The 17,546-nt window shown below is 42.1% G+C and overlaps 1 protein-coding gene across 7 annotated transcripts in view; it reads right to left on the bottom strand.

The window, feature by feature from the left end:
* LOC115156990 (astrotactin-1) overlaps nt 1-17,546 on the bottom strand; it is a 277,551-nt gene that overhangs the window by 137,493 nt on the left and 122,512 nt on the right. For all 7 annotated transcript variants that reach the window (XM_029704808.1, XM_029704810.1, XM_029704809.1 and 4 more), the window contains one exon: nt 4,747-4,897. In XM_029704808.1, the coding sequence (XP_029560668.1) occupies nt 4,747-4,897 (151 nt within the window). The remainder of the gene's footprint in view (nt 1-4,746; nt 4,898-17,546) is intronic.

Raw genomic sequence — 17,546 nt, 5'->3', positions numbered from 1 at the left:
GTTTCAAATGTCATCGTTGAGGTTATCAAGGCATATCAGGTAGAGTTACAAAATTATCCAGAGTGCAATGATATAATAGCCCCTTGGGAATATAATTTCAATTGTTGCAAACTTTGTAACAAGTGTACAAAGATTCTATAACGCTCTTCTCTAAATCAAACATATTGACACCACTACAGTAGTTACCAGTTCTTACCTTTTTCACAATGTCAGAACCAAAATCGGAACCAATTTCTTGAGGGGGGGTTTGATTGTAAATATTTTTTACTAACATCTACCACGGTCCTAGCAAGTGTGAAAAGGTCATATTTCAGAGGTAGCTTTAGGGATTACAGTGGTGCATTAACATGCTCTGGCATCTGTCCACGGCTGCGGCTGTACATCAGATTTTTCCCAAAGAGGATGGAATACCTTAAATCCACCCAGTGATCCTTAGAGGAAAACATCAGTAGTGGCAGGCTGCTGACCACCCGCTCCTCTTTAGGAGTATGCTCATAGAATACCGCTTAGTGCCCAAAATGTGATCCAAGACAGAACGAATTCAGCTGAATGTGGACTGCGTCGATATACATCTGCTACATCAACGTGACAAAGTGCATCAACTAGCAACACATGTGAAGCACGTTAAGCATGTTAAGGTGCTTGGCACAATTGAGCATTCTGTTAAATGTGAGGAATATCTACATATTTCTCTGGGGGGGAAAGTACATATGACTCCCAAACTGCACACCTCATTTTTAAAATGTACATTTGACAACATTGATGAAGTTCAGTAGAAGTGCAGGTCAGTAGTCCTGAAGCCACGTGATAAATTGTCTTCACCCATGGAATATCAAATGAAAGGTTGAGTGTCCATATAACAATTACAGAGTCAAATTGAGACATTGGGGAACTTTTCCACCCTGGTCATACTCAGTGCAGGGAGTCTGTAAGTGTGTGATAGCAGTCCTAATGTCTGAATCATGTAAATACTAAGGTCTCCTCTGTAGGTACACATCTCACACCACAGGCTGACACGCTTTGTTTGGACAGGGCCCAATTTGTTCTGGTGGCAGGCAGGCTGGACAGACAGTCTCACGTTTGTCCTGTTCTAGCAGGAGGAGACAAGAGCTAATTAATCACATAATCATTTGGTGATTATTAGACATTACTTCCAAACGACTGCACCCTCTCTCCCCAGGAGTGCCATACATCAGCCAGACAGAGGGGGTCAGGAGGCGTCGGCTCATGCTAGGAGAGATATTAAACACGACGAGACTGGCAGCATGGACTCAGACAAGGTGTTAATTTATAAGTGGAATCGGGGTCTGTGTCCCAGACAGTTACCAGTATGATTAGACGGACGAAAGTATAATGTATATTACTCGTCACAAGGTAATTACAAAACACCAAGATATCTATGCAACAGATGGCAGCATCCTGGATATCTTGCTGTAACAAGAGCGGACGCTTAGTAAGAACTAGTAGGACATAAAAAAAAGGCAAAGATTCATTCCTTATTGCGGATTTCAGTGCATGTTACCCATGATTTAAAGCTTGTAAATGTGTTTATGAATGGCATGTCCATATTAAACCTTAAATTACCATAAACCATAAATCCAGAGCTTCCGGTTGGTCTGGGTGAGACAAAAAAGAATCTATATCACAATAATTGAAACGGTTCTGCCAAAACAGCATGAGGTATACTAGTAAATGTTTAGAAATAAATACCAACATGATGGATATTTATTATTATCGGTTGCTAAAAAGACGAGGGCTTTTGTTTCATTACTTAGAAAACAAATAAAAATGAAAATAAGATGCTTATTTGATGATTGAATGTATTTTGCAGTTGCATAAACTGGGGAGAAAGGTCTACAGTCGCTATTTCATAAAGCTTGGCTTGTTAAAAACTGCTGTCTACTTCAGAGCTCAACAGAGCTCCTGTCATCATTGAATTCTATATAAGAATTATTTCCATCGCATAAGACATTGATCTCTTGTTTGACCTCTGATATTGCAATACTCTCCGCTGTGTTTAAAAGTCAAACCTATTCAATATTTTGTCAGAAATCTATATATTTAGTCATGACTTTTAGATACTGGAAACCACTGATAGGTCAAAAGTCTTGTGCATCTCTACCGTATAGAGTGCAATGTCAGTGAGTGCACAGGCTGTTGGTTGTGAACTCTGTGACAGCTACATTCACCAAGGTCTGACCACCAGCACCATTAGGACAGAAGGCAAATGCTCTCAAACGGGCAATAAATTGTTTGCGTAATCTAACTGCTTGGCAAGGAAATACAATTTTGTTGTGCAGCAGGTTTGTGGCATTAACAAGACCTAAAGATACAAATGAGGTGATTTTATATGCATGTTTTTCTGAATTAACAGCAAGCCAAGTCAGGCCTAACAACCAGGAACCTTAATTGCAATGGTGCAGGAAATGGATGTATTTTCAGATTATGCTAGGGACCCCAGGCTATGAAGGAACACTTACATTGATATCCAAGTATGGCCTCTGTGCTCAAATTGCAATTGTAACTGTGACAGATACAATTATGAATGTTTGTTGTTGATTAAAATAATTGTGTCTGCTCATATATAATTAACATTCAAGTGTGACATATAGTTTCCTGCACAAACATCTTGGTCGAAACTGGTTTAGACATTTCATACAGCCCACTGCTGAGTTTGAGAATGGGATTGGTCTTGGTAGCCATGTCAAACAAATGTTTTGAGACAATTCTGACCGTTCTTATAACCAATGGATTTTGACAGCAAGTTTTGAAAAGTAACGCAAATGTGATATTATCAATACAGTGCAGACATTTGGAACTGAAAATGTGCCTTAGCTCTGGCATTGTTAATCTGAAAGCCAATCCTACTCAAGCACCAAATTCATTCTGATATCATGCAGTAGCCCTTTTTACTCATACCCATATACGGGTTGAAAATGGCAGATTTGGGCACTGATAAATGCCTAAATTGGATCGTAGTGGCTATACAGCAACATACTACGTCAGAGATCTGTCTCTGTGCTTCACAGCACTGTATGGATTTTGACTGACAGCCATTCTGAAATTGAGCACCTCGCGCGACAAGAAGTTACCCTGAAACCTCCCGCTAATTGGGCAACTTTTGCAAATGAGTGAGGGAAATGCCGTCTCATATTTTGAAAGATGAGACGTTGAGGATTATAATAAATACCAATTTGATGTCATACAAGTAAGCCAAATGTGCACTTCACAATGTGCACTCCATATCATAAAACCCATGTCATATACAGTGTCAATGTTTATGATCACTATGTTTGATGTACAGTTACAAGATGACATGGCGTCAAACCCTGGGTTGTTCTGACCAGAATGAGCCTGTTCGTCTAGTGTAAAGAGAATTCACCGTGGCACACGCACCTGAACGACTCCTTTCTATGCGCCTAAAATGATGATCTGTTTCCCTGAATTGCATTGTGAATGCCTAACACTGTAATATTGTGTTATAACTTTGCTAGTCATGTTGGCAATAGATGCCCAAATGATGTCCACCTGACCTAGATTGCAATTTATAATGGACTGTTTTTAGATTGTGTAAAAAACAACAGTGATTGTGTGATTGCAGGGTTGTGTTCCAAACAAAATAACAAGTGCGCTTGCTCCAATTCCTCAACGGCACAGCGAGAAGAGCTCAAAAAACGACCTTATCGTTGGAGACTCTTCTTTGAGTCATAAAAGTGCATTGAAATGACTTAGGAACTAGGCGAGGCGTGTGGTCGCTTAGATACACCAGTTAGTCCTCTCACTCAAACCCTTGCAATTTCTTAGTCTTATGTTGCAACTACCCCATATTTACCAGGAATATTCTTATCATGTAACTGAATGTACCCAGCATATTTTCAGATTTTGCTATCAACAAATGCAGTGAAATGTACAGTAAATTTAAAATGCACATAAAATGAACAGTGTAATGTTTGGATTCAGTCTTGTGTCAGGTGAACTGTTGTGTCATCACCTTTGGTCTGATAATTTCCCCATAATCTGCAAACTATTCTCGTTCAGCGACTCCTGTGGCGGGCTAGGAGCAGTGCACGCTGACACAGTCGCCAGCTGTACGGTGTTTCCTCCGACACATTGGTGCGGCTGGCTTCCGGGTTAAGTGGGCATTGTGTCACGAAGCAGTGCGTTTCGGAGGACGCACGGCTCTCGACCTTTGCTTCTCCCGAGTCCGTACGGGAGTTGCAGCGATGAGACAAGACTGTAACTACCAATTGGTTACCATGAAATTGGGGGGAAAAAGGGGTCAAATAAAAAATATATAAATATATATATTGGCAGAATATTGGGAAAATGTAAATCAAGAAATGATTAGCATTTGAGTAATATTTTATACTTTCGAAAAGTTTCTCTTTCAATCAAATGTTAGAGGGAGTCATCTGAGAAAGTAATCTGATCAGAAATGCTGGTTCACAAACAGTACCTACCCAAGTACACCTTAAACTAATGTCTTGAGTGTATTGCAGTACTTGAACAGAAATTAACTCGCTTGACAGCCTGAGCTTTCGGATCAGGTGACAAATAATGTGTTGCAAAGAAGAGTGATACACTAACAAACAATTGGAGCACACCTTTTTAATAGGAAGTAGGAACCATAGGCAGATGTTGAATGTATTAAAACGTGCTTGGTTCATTTCATGGCCGCTAAGCAGAAATAAAGAAAGGCAGTTCTGAGAGGAGGACCATCCCCAGGCAGTAAAGTGACTCACTCACCACACATCCACTGGAATCAAGCTTGCGGTCAGAGATGCAGCGGAAGTTTCGGCTACAACCACCGTTGTCCTTTGAGCAGTCACGCACCGGGCCAAACGAATCCAGTAAAACCTCCAGACTGTCAAACGATGAGGAGATCATCAGCTCTTCTCTGGCAAAATAAAACACAAACATAAACATTATAATCATCCCCCTCAGCACAGCACTAAATCATTACATTCCCTAGCAATCAAATGACTTATTGTCTGTTGATTGAAAATGGGTTCATTGTAGTCCTTCACAGAGATGAGAGAAAAGATCTTGCACTCTTTCAATTTTGCAGAAACTTGTTACATCACCAGATTAAGAGTGTGTGCCTAGCAATGAATGAACAGAGCCTGCGGGATTGTTTCTTTGACCTTGGCTTGCCCTCCGTATCCAAATGCATCTTTAATTTGTTCATTTTATGATGAAATTCATTCAGTCAGAGGCAGGGCAGCCACAACCTGAGATTCAAAGCAACCCTGCTTTACAAAGGTTCCTAAAACATGTTTCATAAAAACCATGTTATTTACGGTATGTCCTTTATTGCTATAACCTTGCTCCAAGCCATCTGTTTTGTTTCTTATGTGAAATATTTCAAAGACATGCAAGGTCAAATATTAGAGATCATCACATTGACATATGAATAAAAAAGTGTTGATGAAGAACAAAGCTTGGACATTCCATTCTTCTTTTCAAGATGCAAAATTACTATGCTACTGACGTGGAATATCTATGATAAATGGAGTACTTTTATAATAACCCTGCCATGAACCTTGCCTAGGGGAAAGAAAGAATGGCCTCTCTTGTTTTGCAAATAGTATTTCTTTTCTCCCTCACCCACTCCCAGAATGCTTGCTCGGAGATTGCCTGAAACAAACATATTTGATATTTCATTAACTTTCAGAGTCACTGATTTTATCAAACTAGCCAATTTTATTTTATAATTGACTGTGGGTATTGTCTTCATACATTTATGGAGAACTAACTCAACAGGTCACAAAGATAATGATGTATTTGAAAGAATTATGGAGGGTTTAATTGTTATATTGAACTTAGGCTACCTTTATGATGCATTCATTATTTTGTATTAAGTACACAAAATAACTGTATGTGATCTCTCCCACAGTTCCATAATTCCCAGTCTGCATGTTTGATTGAATCCAGACTTTACATTTGTGGTATTCAATAGACATCACTGTACATTTTAACTTGAACACTTTCTTCATAGAAAGATGAGACCATTTACCCTAACCTTCAATTATAGATATGATTAACAAGAACATTTAAAGGCCCAGTGCAGTCAAAAATCAAATTTCCTTTGTGTTGTATCATATTGTACAACAGCTGATAAAACTTAAAGTGTCAAAGTGTGAATACATTTGATCAGTGCTATTTCCTGACAGTTACAATCTACACACAATCTTCTAATCAGCATGTTTGCATGGGTGGGAGTTTCAGCTTTCCATGGTGACATCAACATTCAGTAAATTGGTTAATAGACCACTAACAAAGAGACATCCAAACTGCTCTGCTAAAACAGATCGTTTTCAGTTTCCCCCTCCCCACTCAGACCACTAACAGACAGTCCTAAAAAAATTCTTACTTGAAAAATATTTTTTGTGTTAAAAGTGATTTTTGCCCATTTTAATGGAAATCAGTAAGCTACTTAACTGTTTCAGAGAAAGTATTTGATATTGATATAAACAAGGTTGCATTGGGCCTTTAAGCAACAGGAAAGTCATATCTGCTAATAATTCAAAAAAGGCACAATGAAGAGGCATTCATTCAGGCCATTAGCCGTTGAAAAATACAGGCTGCCTAATTGCTTCTCTTTACCCTGTAATTTGCCTTCCATTATACTTTATGGGTGAGTCACAGTTGAAATGGAATGACACACTGTATGTTGTGAGGATTTTGATTCCAAGTCTGCAGATCACTCTACATATCCATTAATAGCTAGCTCTACATGGCTTAACTTTTATTTTGATGCACTGACCAACTGTTAAGTGTCTTCACTGACATTTTCTACCTCTCCCTGTCTGAGTCTGTAATACCAACATGTTTCAAGCAGACCACCATAGTCCCTGTGCCCAAGAACACTAAGGTAACCTGCCTAAATGACTACCAACCCGTAGCACTCACGTCTGTAGCCATGAAATACTTTAAAAGGCTGGTCATGGCTCACATCAACACCACTATACCAGAATCCCTAGACCCACTCCAATTTGCATACCACACCAACAGATCCACAGATTATGCAATCTCTATTGCACTCCACACTGCCCTTTCACACCTGGACAAAAGGAACACATATGTGAGAATGTTATTCATTGACTACAGCTCAGTGTTCAACACCATCGTGCCCTCAAAGCTCATCACTAAGCTAAGGACCCTGGGACTAAACACCTCCCTCTCAAACTGGATCCTGGACTTTCTGACAGGCGGCCCCCAGGTGGTAAGGGTAGGTAACAACACATCCGCCATGCTGATCCTCAACACGGGGGCCCCTCAGGGGTGTGTGCTCAGTCCCCTCCTGTACTCCCTGTTCACTTATAACTCCAAGACCATCATTACGTTTGCCGATGACACAACAGTGGTAGGCCTGATCACCGACAACGATGAGACAGTCTATAGGGAGGAGATCAGAGACCTGACCGTGTGGTGCAAGGACAACAACCTCTACCTTAACCTGATCAAGACAAAGGAGATGATTGTGGACTACAGGAAAAGGAGGACCAAGCACGCCCCCATTCTCATCGACGGGGCTGTAGTGGAGCAGGTTGAGACCTTCAACTCCGTTGGCGTCCACATCAACAACAAACTAACATGGTCCAAGCACACCAAGACAAAAGATTAGGCATGGGTCCTCAGATCCTCAAAAGGTTCCACAGCTGCACCATCGAGAGCATCCTGACGGGTTACATCACTGCCTGGTATGGCAACTGCTCGGCCTCCGACCACAAGACACTACAGAGGGTAGTGCGTATGGCCCAGTACATCACTGGTGTCAAGCTTCCTGCCATTCAGGACCTCGATACAAGGCGGTGTCAACAACTCCAGTCACCCTAGTCATAGACTGTTCTCTCTGCTACTGCACGGCAAGCTGTACCGGAGTGCCAAGTCTAGGTCCAAGAGGCTTCTAAACAGCTTCTACCCCCAAGCCATAAGACTCCTAAACAGCTAATCAAATGGCTACCCAGACTATTTGCATTGCCCCCCCCTCTACGCTGCCTACATGTACATATTACCTCAATTACCTCGACACCGGTGCCCCCGCACATTGACTCTGTACCGGTACCCCCTGTATATAGCCCCGCTATTGCTGTTTACTGCTGCTCTTTACTATTTGTTATTCTTATCTCTTACTTTTGGGGGGTATTTTCTTAAAACTGCATTGTTGGTTAAAGAAAGCATTTCACTGTAAGGTCTACCTACACCTGTTGTATTCGACGCATGTGACAAATACAATTTGATTTGATTTGAGTCAATGCTGAGACCAATGTCTCTTTTCCAGGTGAGCCCTGTTTAGCACAACAATCAGTGGCAACCGGTCATTCAGGGCCCTGTCATTGAGCCCCACCTGTTAAGCAAAAAAAATCTAATAACAATTGGCCTGTTTTTATTTTGTCATTAATTCGCATCACATGTCAGTTTGCAAACAATAATAATACAAATATCCTTGAGTTAATAAAGCCACATACAAACATGGTCTCTTTCTTCAGTAAGGCAGCTCCAAAATGCAGGTGCTTCAGCCTAGCTCAGTGCTTTCTGGTGGAAAGGCAGACTGTGACTATACAGAGCATAGGCATTGGTAATCTTCTCTAGTTGCACCGTGATTGGCACAGTGTTCTGTATCTCATGAGGACACTACGTCGCCACAGAATCTACAGGGAGAGCTAGGCAGTTCAAGCTCCCTTGGGTGCTGCCATAGATTTACATAAAAAGTACCCATCCAAGGAGACTCAAGGTCATTGGCCACAGATAAAATGATGTCAAATCAGGTTATATCTACCATAGCTTTGATTGGACTGATCATGTAAACATCATACTTTCAAAATCTTAACTAGCAAGCTAGCTAGCTAGTCAAGTAGTCATCATCATGAATCCCGTCGACAATCTACTGGCAAATCCTTTTCAATCCTTGTCCTGTGAAGAGCAATTATAGATAAAATGTATGGGTGCTCCTTGGCCATTAGACGTAAACATTACACAACAAGTCGGAAAATCACAAATTCAACAATGAGTGGTTTGGAAGGAATCAGTGGCTAACTGCAAGCGTCGCAAAGCAATCACTATTTTGCTTCCCCTGCCTGCTATTCGGTGGAGAGGGTGTGTGGTCCAGGTCTGGATTTAGGGATTTAAAGCATCTGTCTGAAAGGGTCTCTTGTACAAGCATAAAAGGATAAACATTCACACGCAACACCATGGGCCAGAAAAGGTAGAATTGGCCATGCTGTCAATCCAGTATGACTTCTGCTGTGTTCAAAACAACTGGAAACTCGGAATTGGAAAATCTCAGACTTCAGTGCTTTCAACTGGAAACTGAAAAAAACGAGCTTCGACAGGGAAAATAAGTTCTGAACGGTCATCCAACTCGGAATTTGAAGTCGGCAACTCGGGTCTCTTTCTAGAGCTCGACTGAAGTTCACTGACGTCAGGAATTGACCTCGCTTTTTTTCTTCGAGTTCCCAGTTGTCTTGAACGCATCATAAGTCAGGAGAATGCCAGACTTTGATGACAAAGGTTGCCCACAAGAAGGACCGCCGCACAACCCGCGCCATATGGAGCTGGTCCCCTCTTTGCTGCTTGATAACAGCCTCCACTCTTCTGGGAAGGTTTTCACTAGAATTTGGAACATTGTGGCGGGGACTTGCTTCCATTCAGCTACACGAGCATTACTGAGGTCGGCCACTGATGTTGGGCGATTAGGCCTGGCTCGCAGCATGCATTCCTATTCATCCCAAAGGTGTTCAATGGGGTTAAGGTCAGGGCTCTGTGCAGGCCAGTCAAGTTCTTCCACACCGATCTCGACAAACCATTTCTGTATGGACATCGCTTTGTGCATGGGGGCATTGTCATTCTGAAACAGGAAAGGGCCTTCCCCAAACTGTTGCCACAAACTTGGAAGCACAGAACGTCATTTCATGCTGTAGCATTAAGATTTCCCATCACTGGAGCTAAGGGGCCTAGCCCGAACCATGAAAAATACCCCCACACCATTATTCCTCCTCCACCAAACTTTACAGTTGGCACAATGCATTCAGGCAGGTAGTGTTCTCCTGGCATCTGCTGAACAGATTCATCTGTCGGATTGCCAGATGGTGAAGCGTGATTCATCACTCCAGAGATCGATTTTCCATTCCTCCAGATTCCAAGGGTGGCAAGCTTTACATCACTCCAGCCGATGCTTGGCATTGCGCATGGTGATCTTAAGCTTGTGTGCAGCTGCTCGGCCATGGAAACCGATTTCATGAAGCTCCCGACGAAGAGGTCTTTAGCAACCGATGACAGACGATATATACGCGCTATGCGCTTCAGCACTCGGTCCTGGAGTGGCCTAGCCAGTCTCCAGACCTTAATCCCATAGAAAATCTGTGGAGGGAGCTGAAGGTTCGAGTTGCAAAACGCCAGCCTCGAAACCTTAATGACTTGGAGAAGATCTGCAAAGAGGAGTGGGACAAAATCTCTCCTGAGGTGTGTGCAAACCTGGTGGCCAACTACAAGAAACGTCTGACCCCTGTGATTGCCAACAAGGGTTTTGCCACCAAGTACTAAGTCATGTTTTGCAGAGGGGTCAAATACTTATTTCCCTCATTAAAATGCAAATCAATTTATAACATTTTTGACATGCGTTTTTCTGGATTTTTTTGTTGTTATTCCGTCTCTCACTGTTCAAATACACCTACCATTAACATTATAGACTGATCATTTCTTTGTCAGTGGGCAAACGTACAAAATCAGCAGGGGATCAAATACTTTTTTCCCTCACTGTATACTGTAGCTAAGAAAGTAATACTAAGAGTATGTTGTGTAGTAAGCTGTTAATAGCCCATGTCTCTCAAGGTCTATCTCATTAGTATCTTATTCATAATTTTTGAGAATATTGTATTACAATTAGCTCATGTGCTTTTCTTCATGAGGAGGGGATACTATATAATGTTGTTGGGTCCATAACCATGTTCGCCAGTGAAAGTCTCTTCCCATTCTAATATTTTTTTTCTATAAAAGGTTCAGTAATAGACCCATTGTAACAACCGTCGTTAGGAATGGACCAAGGCGCAGTGGGAATGTGGATACTCATGTTTATTGATGAAAAAACAAGTAAAGTATCTACTGGAAAACCAAACAAAACAATACTCACGACGGCAACAGTGTGACAGGCTAAACAAGCAGTGATCACAAACAACTACCCACAACCCCAAAGAAAAACACACACTCCTATATAGGACTCCCAATCAAAGGCAACTCAACACACCTGCCTTCAATTGGGAGTCCCAATCACCAACAACCATTCACACACACAAAACCCCCCTGCCACATCCTGACCAAAACTAACACAATTACGCCCTCTGCTGGTCAGGACGTGACACACATGTAATTCCTGTTGATATTGCAAGGGTTGTTTTGTCTGCGAAATGCGTTGTCTGTGCATTGGAATTTTGTCTATAAAAGTGGATGCTCGTGATTACATTTTCCATTCTTTTTAGACCACATAGGCCTAAAATACTTCAATTGGTAGGCTAACTCTCTCTCTCTCTCTCTCTCTCTCTCTCTCTCTCTCTGTGGTACTTAAAGAAGAGTAAAGTTAAGGCCTCGACATCTTGCTGAATTTATCTGAACTAACATCTGAATTTCTGTCTGTCCATTTTCAAAGCTGAACAAATAGGCCTACCACGTCGTAGATCATTTGCTTTCACTTGCTTACACAGTACTTAGAGCTAAGTGTTAATGATATAAGAACAAACATTATGAATTTACTGTTTGCGCATGGTTCAAAATTCAAAATTTGTAATTCTTCTCGACTTACACAAATCCACAAGGAGTCAGTAGAAACCATATTTGTTTAAGCAAGTCAGCCATATCAGATATTATTTTTAAAAAGGAGGTAAATGCGGCTGAATGAACTGTTTCGCTGCCAGATGAGGCCCCGCTGATAGCCAGGTGTAGCGGTGGTAAGGATTCACTCCATGGTGCTGAAAGGAAAGCCCCGCAGTCAGGACAGCTTTATGTAGGCCCTAATAGTTTATGGGCACCGTTGGTCACCATTTTAGTGCAATCAACGTATTGTTTAGTGTTTTGTTGTGTAGCGACTTTGCTGGCATGCATCTAAACAAAATTGGTTGAGTTTGCCCCACCATGATTTACATGCTAAAATCGCTACAGATAACAATACACATCAAAATACAATATACACGTTAAACTACACAACGTGCCACAGAATGCTGCAGCAGCCCGCAAGGTGTGCCACAGAATGACGCAACTTTTAAAGGAGGAACCACTGTACACATAAAAATACATGTTATTATACACAAAATTACATGAAAAGTAAAATACAATCATAAAAAACATACACATTCTTCAGTAAAACTAACAAAACTTTCCTCTTATTTCTGTTGCTAAATACCAGGTATTACCAAACCGGGGAACGCGTACCACAATGCCGTCGGGGGTACGCCCGAAAGAAATGTGATTCACATTTTTTTTATTTTTTTTTATTCACATTTTCAAACAGTACATTTATATTGTCCAACGGGGCTATACATTTGGGTGAGATTTTTTTTCTCGCTGTCACATCCTGACCAGTAAAGGGGTCATTTTGTTATTATAGTATGGTCAGGACATGGCAGGGATGTGTTTGATTTATGTGTCTTGGGTTTTTGGGTAATGTTCTATGTTGTCTATTTCTATGTTTGAATGTCTATTTAGTCTATTTCTATGTTCAGGTTTGGTTTGGCCTTCAATTGGAAGCAGCTGTTCTTCGTTGCTTCTAATTGGCGGTCATATTTAAGTAGGGGGTTTTTGTCACTGTGTTTGTGGGTAGTTATTTTCTGTATAGCTGATAAGCCTTATAGAACTGTTTCGTCGTTGTTTGTTATTTTTGTTAAGTGTTCATGTTTATCTAAATAAAATAAGGAAGATGAGCACGATACCTGCTGCGCCTTGGTCCACTTTTTACGACGCACCTGCCAGAACTACCCACCAAACCAGGACCAAGCAGCGGGGATTGAAGCACCAGGGAGAGGGATGGACTTGGAGTGATGAACAACAATTCTGGGAGGACAAACTAAGGGAGCTAGAGGAGACCAGGAGGCATCCCCCCCAAAAAAATTGGGGGGGGGGCACACGGGGAGTTGGGCAGAGTCAGGATGCAGACCTGAGCCAACTCCCCGTGCTTATTACAGGGAGTGACGGATCAAGAAAGCACAGAGCTATGCGGAAATGCGCACTATATTGCCCAGAAGCATTCAAAGGCCGGTGCGATTGGTTAAAGCTCCTCGACATGGCCAGGCTATATGGAGCACTCAGCCAGGAAGGGTTGTGCAGGCTGTACACTCCAGACCTCCAGTGAGTCTCCAGGGTCCATTTTACCCTGTTCCTGCTCCTCGCACTAGCCCTGAGGTGCGTATCACTAGTCTGGCGCCTCCAAAGGAAGCCCCACGCATCAAGCCTCTAGTGCGCCAGCCCAGTCCAGTACGTTCTGTTCCTGCTCCCCGCACTCAGCCTCCAGTGTGCCTCCATAACCCGGTACAGCCAGTGCCTGCTGTGAGCACTGTACCATTAGTACGTCCTGTTCCTGTTCCCCGCACTCACCCTCTAGTGCGCCTCCATAACCCGGTACAGCCAGTGCCTGCTATGAGCACTTGCCCGCCAGTCCGGCGCTGCCAGAGTCGCCCGCCAGTCCGGCGCTGCCAGAGTCGCTCCTCAGCCCAGAGCCTTCAGCGGACAGGTTCGGTTGGGGACTAGGGCCAGAACCAGAGCCACCTCCATAGGGGGGAGTTTGGGGAAGGGGGGGGGGGGTGTTTGCACAGGAACCGTCAGTGACGGTGGCCACCTTCCCTTCCCTCCCTTTAGTTTTTTAGTTTTTTGTTGTGGGTTATTGTTGGTCTTTTGGTTAAGGTGCATTCGGGGTCTGCACCTTTGGGGGGGGGGGGTACTGTCACGTCCTGACCGGTAAAGGGGTAATTTTGTTATTATAGTATGGTCAGGACGTGGCAGGGATGTGTTTGATTTATGTGTCTTGGGTTTTTGGGTAATGTTCTATGTTGTCTATTTCTATGTTTGAATGTCTATTTAGTCTATTTCTATGTTCAGGTTTGGTTTGGCCTTCAATTGGAAGCAGCTGTTCTTCGTTGCTTCTAATTGGAGGCCATATTTAAGTAGGGGGTTTTTGTCACTGTGTTTGTGGGTAGTTATTTTCTGTATAGCTGGTAAGCCTTATAGAACTGTTTCGTTGTTTGTTATTTTTGTTAAGTGCTCACGTTTATCCAAATAAAATAAGGAAGATGAGCACGATACCCGCTGCGCCTTGGTCCACTTTTTACGACGCACCTGACACTCGCCTGAGTAGCCTCGTTTCACCTCCAAAAATAAAATTAAACCCTATAGTGTTCAGCGAAATAACAACACAATGTCAAATACAGGTAGCCTGTTCAGATAATTAACATTCAGAACAGGCAAACCCCATACTATTGGGGAGGACTTAATTCTTCATGCTGCTGTGGATATGGCTGGGACAATGCTGGGGGAAAAGGCCCAAAAAACTATACAGACAATGGCCCAAAAAACTATACAGAAAATGCCTTCATCAAACAACACTGTTTCACGACGCATCAGTGACATGGCAGGAGATGTTTTGAAACAATTACTGCTTCGCATACAAGCCAGTGATTTATATGCGTTACAGCTGGATGAGTCAACAGACGTGGCGGGCCTGGCACACCTCCTGGTATATGTCCCTTATGTTAATGGTGGGTCAATTATGTAAGAAATCCTCTTCTGCAAACCACTGGAAACCAGGACAATATGAGAGGATATTTAAGTACTGGACAGCTTTGTGACATCAAATGGACTTTGGTGGTCAAGATGTGTTGGTATCTGTACTGATGGCACAAAAGCCATGACAGGGAGACATACTGGAGGGGTAATGCACATGCAAGCAGTTGCTTCTGACGTCATTTGGGTATACTGCAGCATCCACCAAGAGGCTCTTGCTGCCAAGGGAATGCCTGACAGCTTGAAAGATGTTTTGGACACTACAGTGAAAATGGTTAACTTTGTTAAAGCAAGGCCCCTGAACTCTTGTGTATTTTCTGCATTATTCAATGATATGGGCAGCGACCATGTAACACTTTTACAACATACAGAAATGTGCTGGTTATCAAGGGGCAAAGTATTGACAAATCTTTTTTAATTGAGAGAAGAGCTTACTAACCATAATTTTCACTTGTCTTACCACTTGCATGAAGAAGAGTTTCTCACACAACTGGCCTATATGGGTTTTATAGGGACTCTCCAAAACTATATTCAATGTGTAGGACAAAATTGAGGCTATGATTAAGTTGTTGGAGCTCTTTTCTGTCTGCATTAACAAGGACAAAACACAGGTCTTTCCATCATTGTATGATTTTTTTTGTGTGCAAACGAACTCAAGCTTACGGACAATGTCAAATGTGATATAGCGAAGCACCTGAGTGAGCTGGGTGCGCAATTACGCAGGTACTTTCCCGAAACAGACGACACAAACAACTGGATTCGTTATCCCTTTCATGCCCTGCCTCCAGTCCACTTACCGATATCTGAACAAGAGAGCCTCATCGAAATTGCAACAAGCGGTTCTGTGAAAATTGAATTTAACCAGATGACACTGCCAGATTTCTGGATAGGGCTGAGCTGAGAGTTTCTTGCCTTGGCAAATCATGCTGTTAAGACACTGATGCCCTTTGTAACCATGTACCTATGTGAGAGTGGATTCTCAGCCCTCGCTAGCATGAAAACGAAATACAGGCACAGACTATGTGTGGAAAATGATTTAAGACTGAGACTCTCTCCAATACAGCCCAACATTACAGAGCTATGTGCATCCTTTCAAGCACAACCTTCTCATTAACCTGTGGTGAGTTATTCACAATTTTTGATGAACAAATAAGGTTTTATATGTAAGATGGCTAAATAAAGAGCAAAATTATTGATTATTATTATATTATTATTTGTGCCCTGGTCCTATAAGAGCTCTTTGTCACTTCCACTTCCACGAGCCGGGTTGTGACAAAAACTCACACTCATTCTTATGTTTAATAAATGTATCGTATAGTGTGTGTGTGGCAGGCTTACAATGATGGCAAAGAACAACATTTGAGAGTGGGCTGACCTTGGTGCTAGAGGGGGTACGCAGCTGGAGGTTGAATGTTTGAAGGGGTACGGGACTATAAAAAGTTTGGGAACCACAGCTATATAGGATAGCAAGATAACAAGGAGTAGAAGTGAGTAACTAAATCAAACTATCTAAATGGTTAATTAAATGAAGAGAGAAAGTCCAACGCTGACCCTTTGAAACACAACATTAATGAAAAACTGTGTTTAAGAAAAGTAAAGATACAAGCTCTTTAAAGATGAAAGATCTTGCTATATCTCTTTTTTATGAAGTCAAGGAAATAAGGCACAGACACTTTTAGATCTTGGCCTTGTTTCCCAGTGCCTTCGTAGTGTTAAGATCATCATTAGAACCATCTTAAAATGTATCTTTAGTAGCTGAGGTGTTTCCCAGAGCCTTTGTTAGTAAAGTGGCTCTTAAAAACCTTTGCACATCTATGGGTGATCCCGACCACCCGTAGAGCAGCCAAAGTGCATCATCAAGCTTATTTTTTACCTCACAATATATCATTCCAAAACAATTTATAAGTGTTTTGAGTGAATGATGATACAATAATATCTGTTTCATTTGGGTAATGTGACATTTAAAATATCTATTTGTAAAATGTCACTTTTTCCACATTTTGTTACGTTACAGTCATATTCTAAAATGGATTAAATAAAAGTTTGCCCTCGTCAAGCTACACACAATACCCCATAATGACAAAGTGAAAACAGGTTTTTAGAAATGTTAGCAAATTTATAAAAAAAATAATGAACAAAAATACCTTATTTACATAAGTATTCAGACCCTTTGCTATGAGACTCGAAATTGAGCTCAGGTGCATCCTGTTTCCATGAATCATCCTTGAGATGTTTCTACAACTTTATTGTAGAATTGTAGAGTCCAACTGTGGTAAATTCAACTGAATGGACATGATTTGGAAAGGCACACACATGTCTATATAAGGTCCCACAGTTGGCAGTGCATGTCAGAGCAAAAACCAAGCCAAGAGGTCAAAGGAATTGTCCGTTGAGGCCTTGGTCAGGGAGGTGACCAAGAATCCGATGGTCACTCTGACAGAGCTCCAGAGTTCCTCTGTAGAGATGGGAGAACCTTCCAGAAGGACAATCGTCTCTGCAGCACTCTACCAATCAGGCCTTTATTGTAGAGTAGCCAGACGGAAGCCACTCCTCAGTAAAAGGCACATGACAGCCCGCTTGGGGATTTGCCAAAAGGCACCTAAAGGACTCGCACTAGCCCCACCTAAAGGACATGAGAATCAAGATTCTTCGGTCTGATGAAACCAAAATTGAACTATTTTGGCCTATTTGGCGTCACGTCTAGATAAAAACAGGCACCGCACATCACCTGGCCAATATCATCCCTACGATGAAGCAAGGTGGTGGCAGCATCATGAAGTGGG

The sequence above is a fragment of the Salmo trutta genome, chromosome 21 (genome assembly GCF_901001165.1).
Source record: "Salmo trutta chromosome 21, fSalTru1.1, whole genome shotgun sequence".
NCBI lineage: Eukaryota > Metazoa > Chordata > Actinopteri > Salmoniformes > Salmonidae > Salmo > Salmo trutta.
The sequence above is the reverse complement of the archived record's forward strand: the minus strand, read 5'-3'. Positions and strand labels throughout refer to the sequence as shown.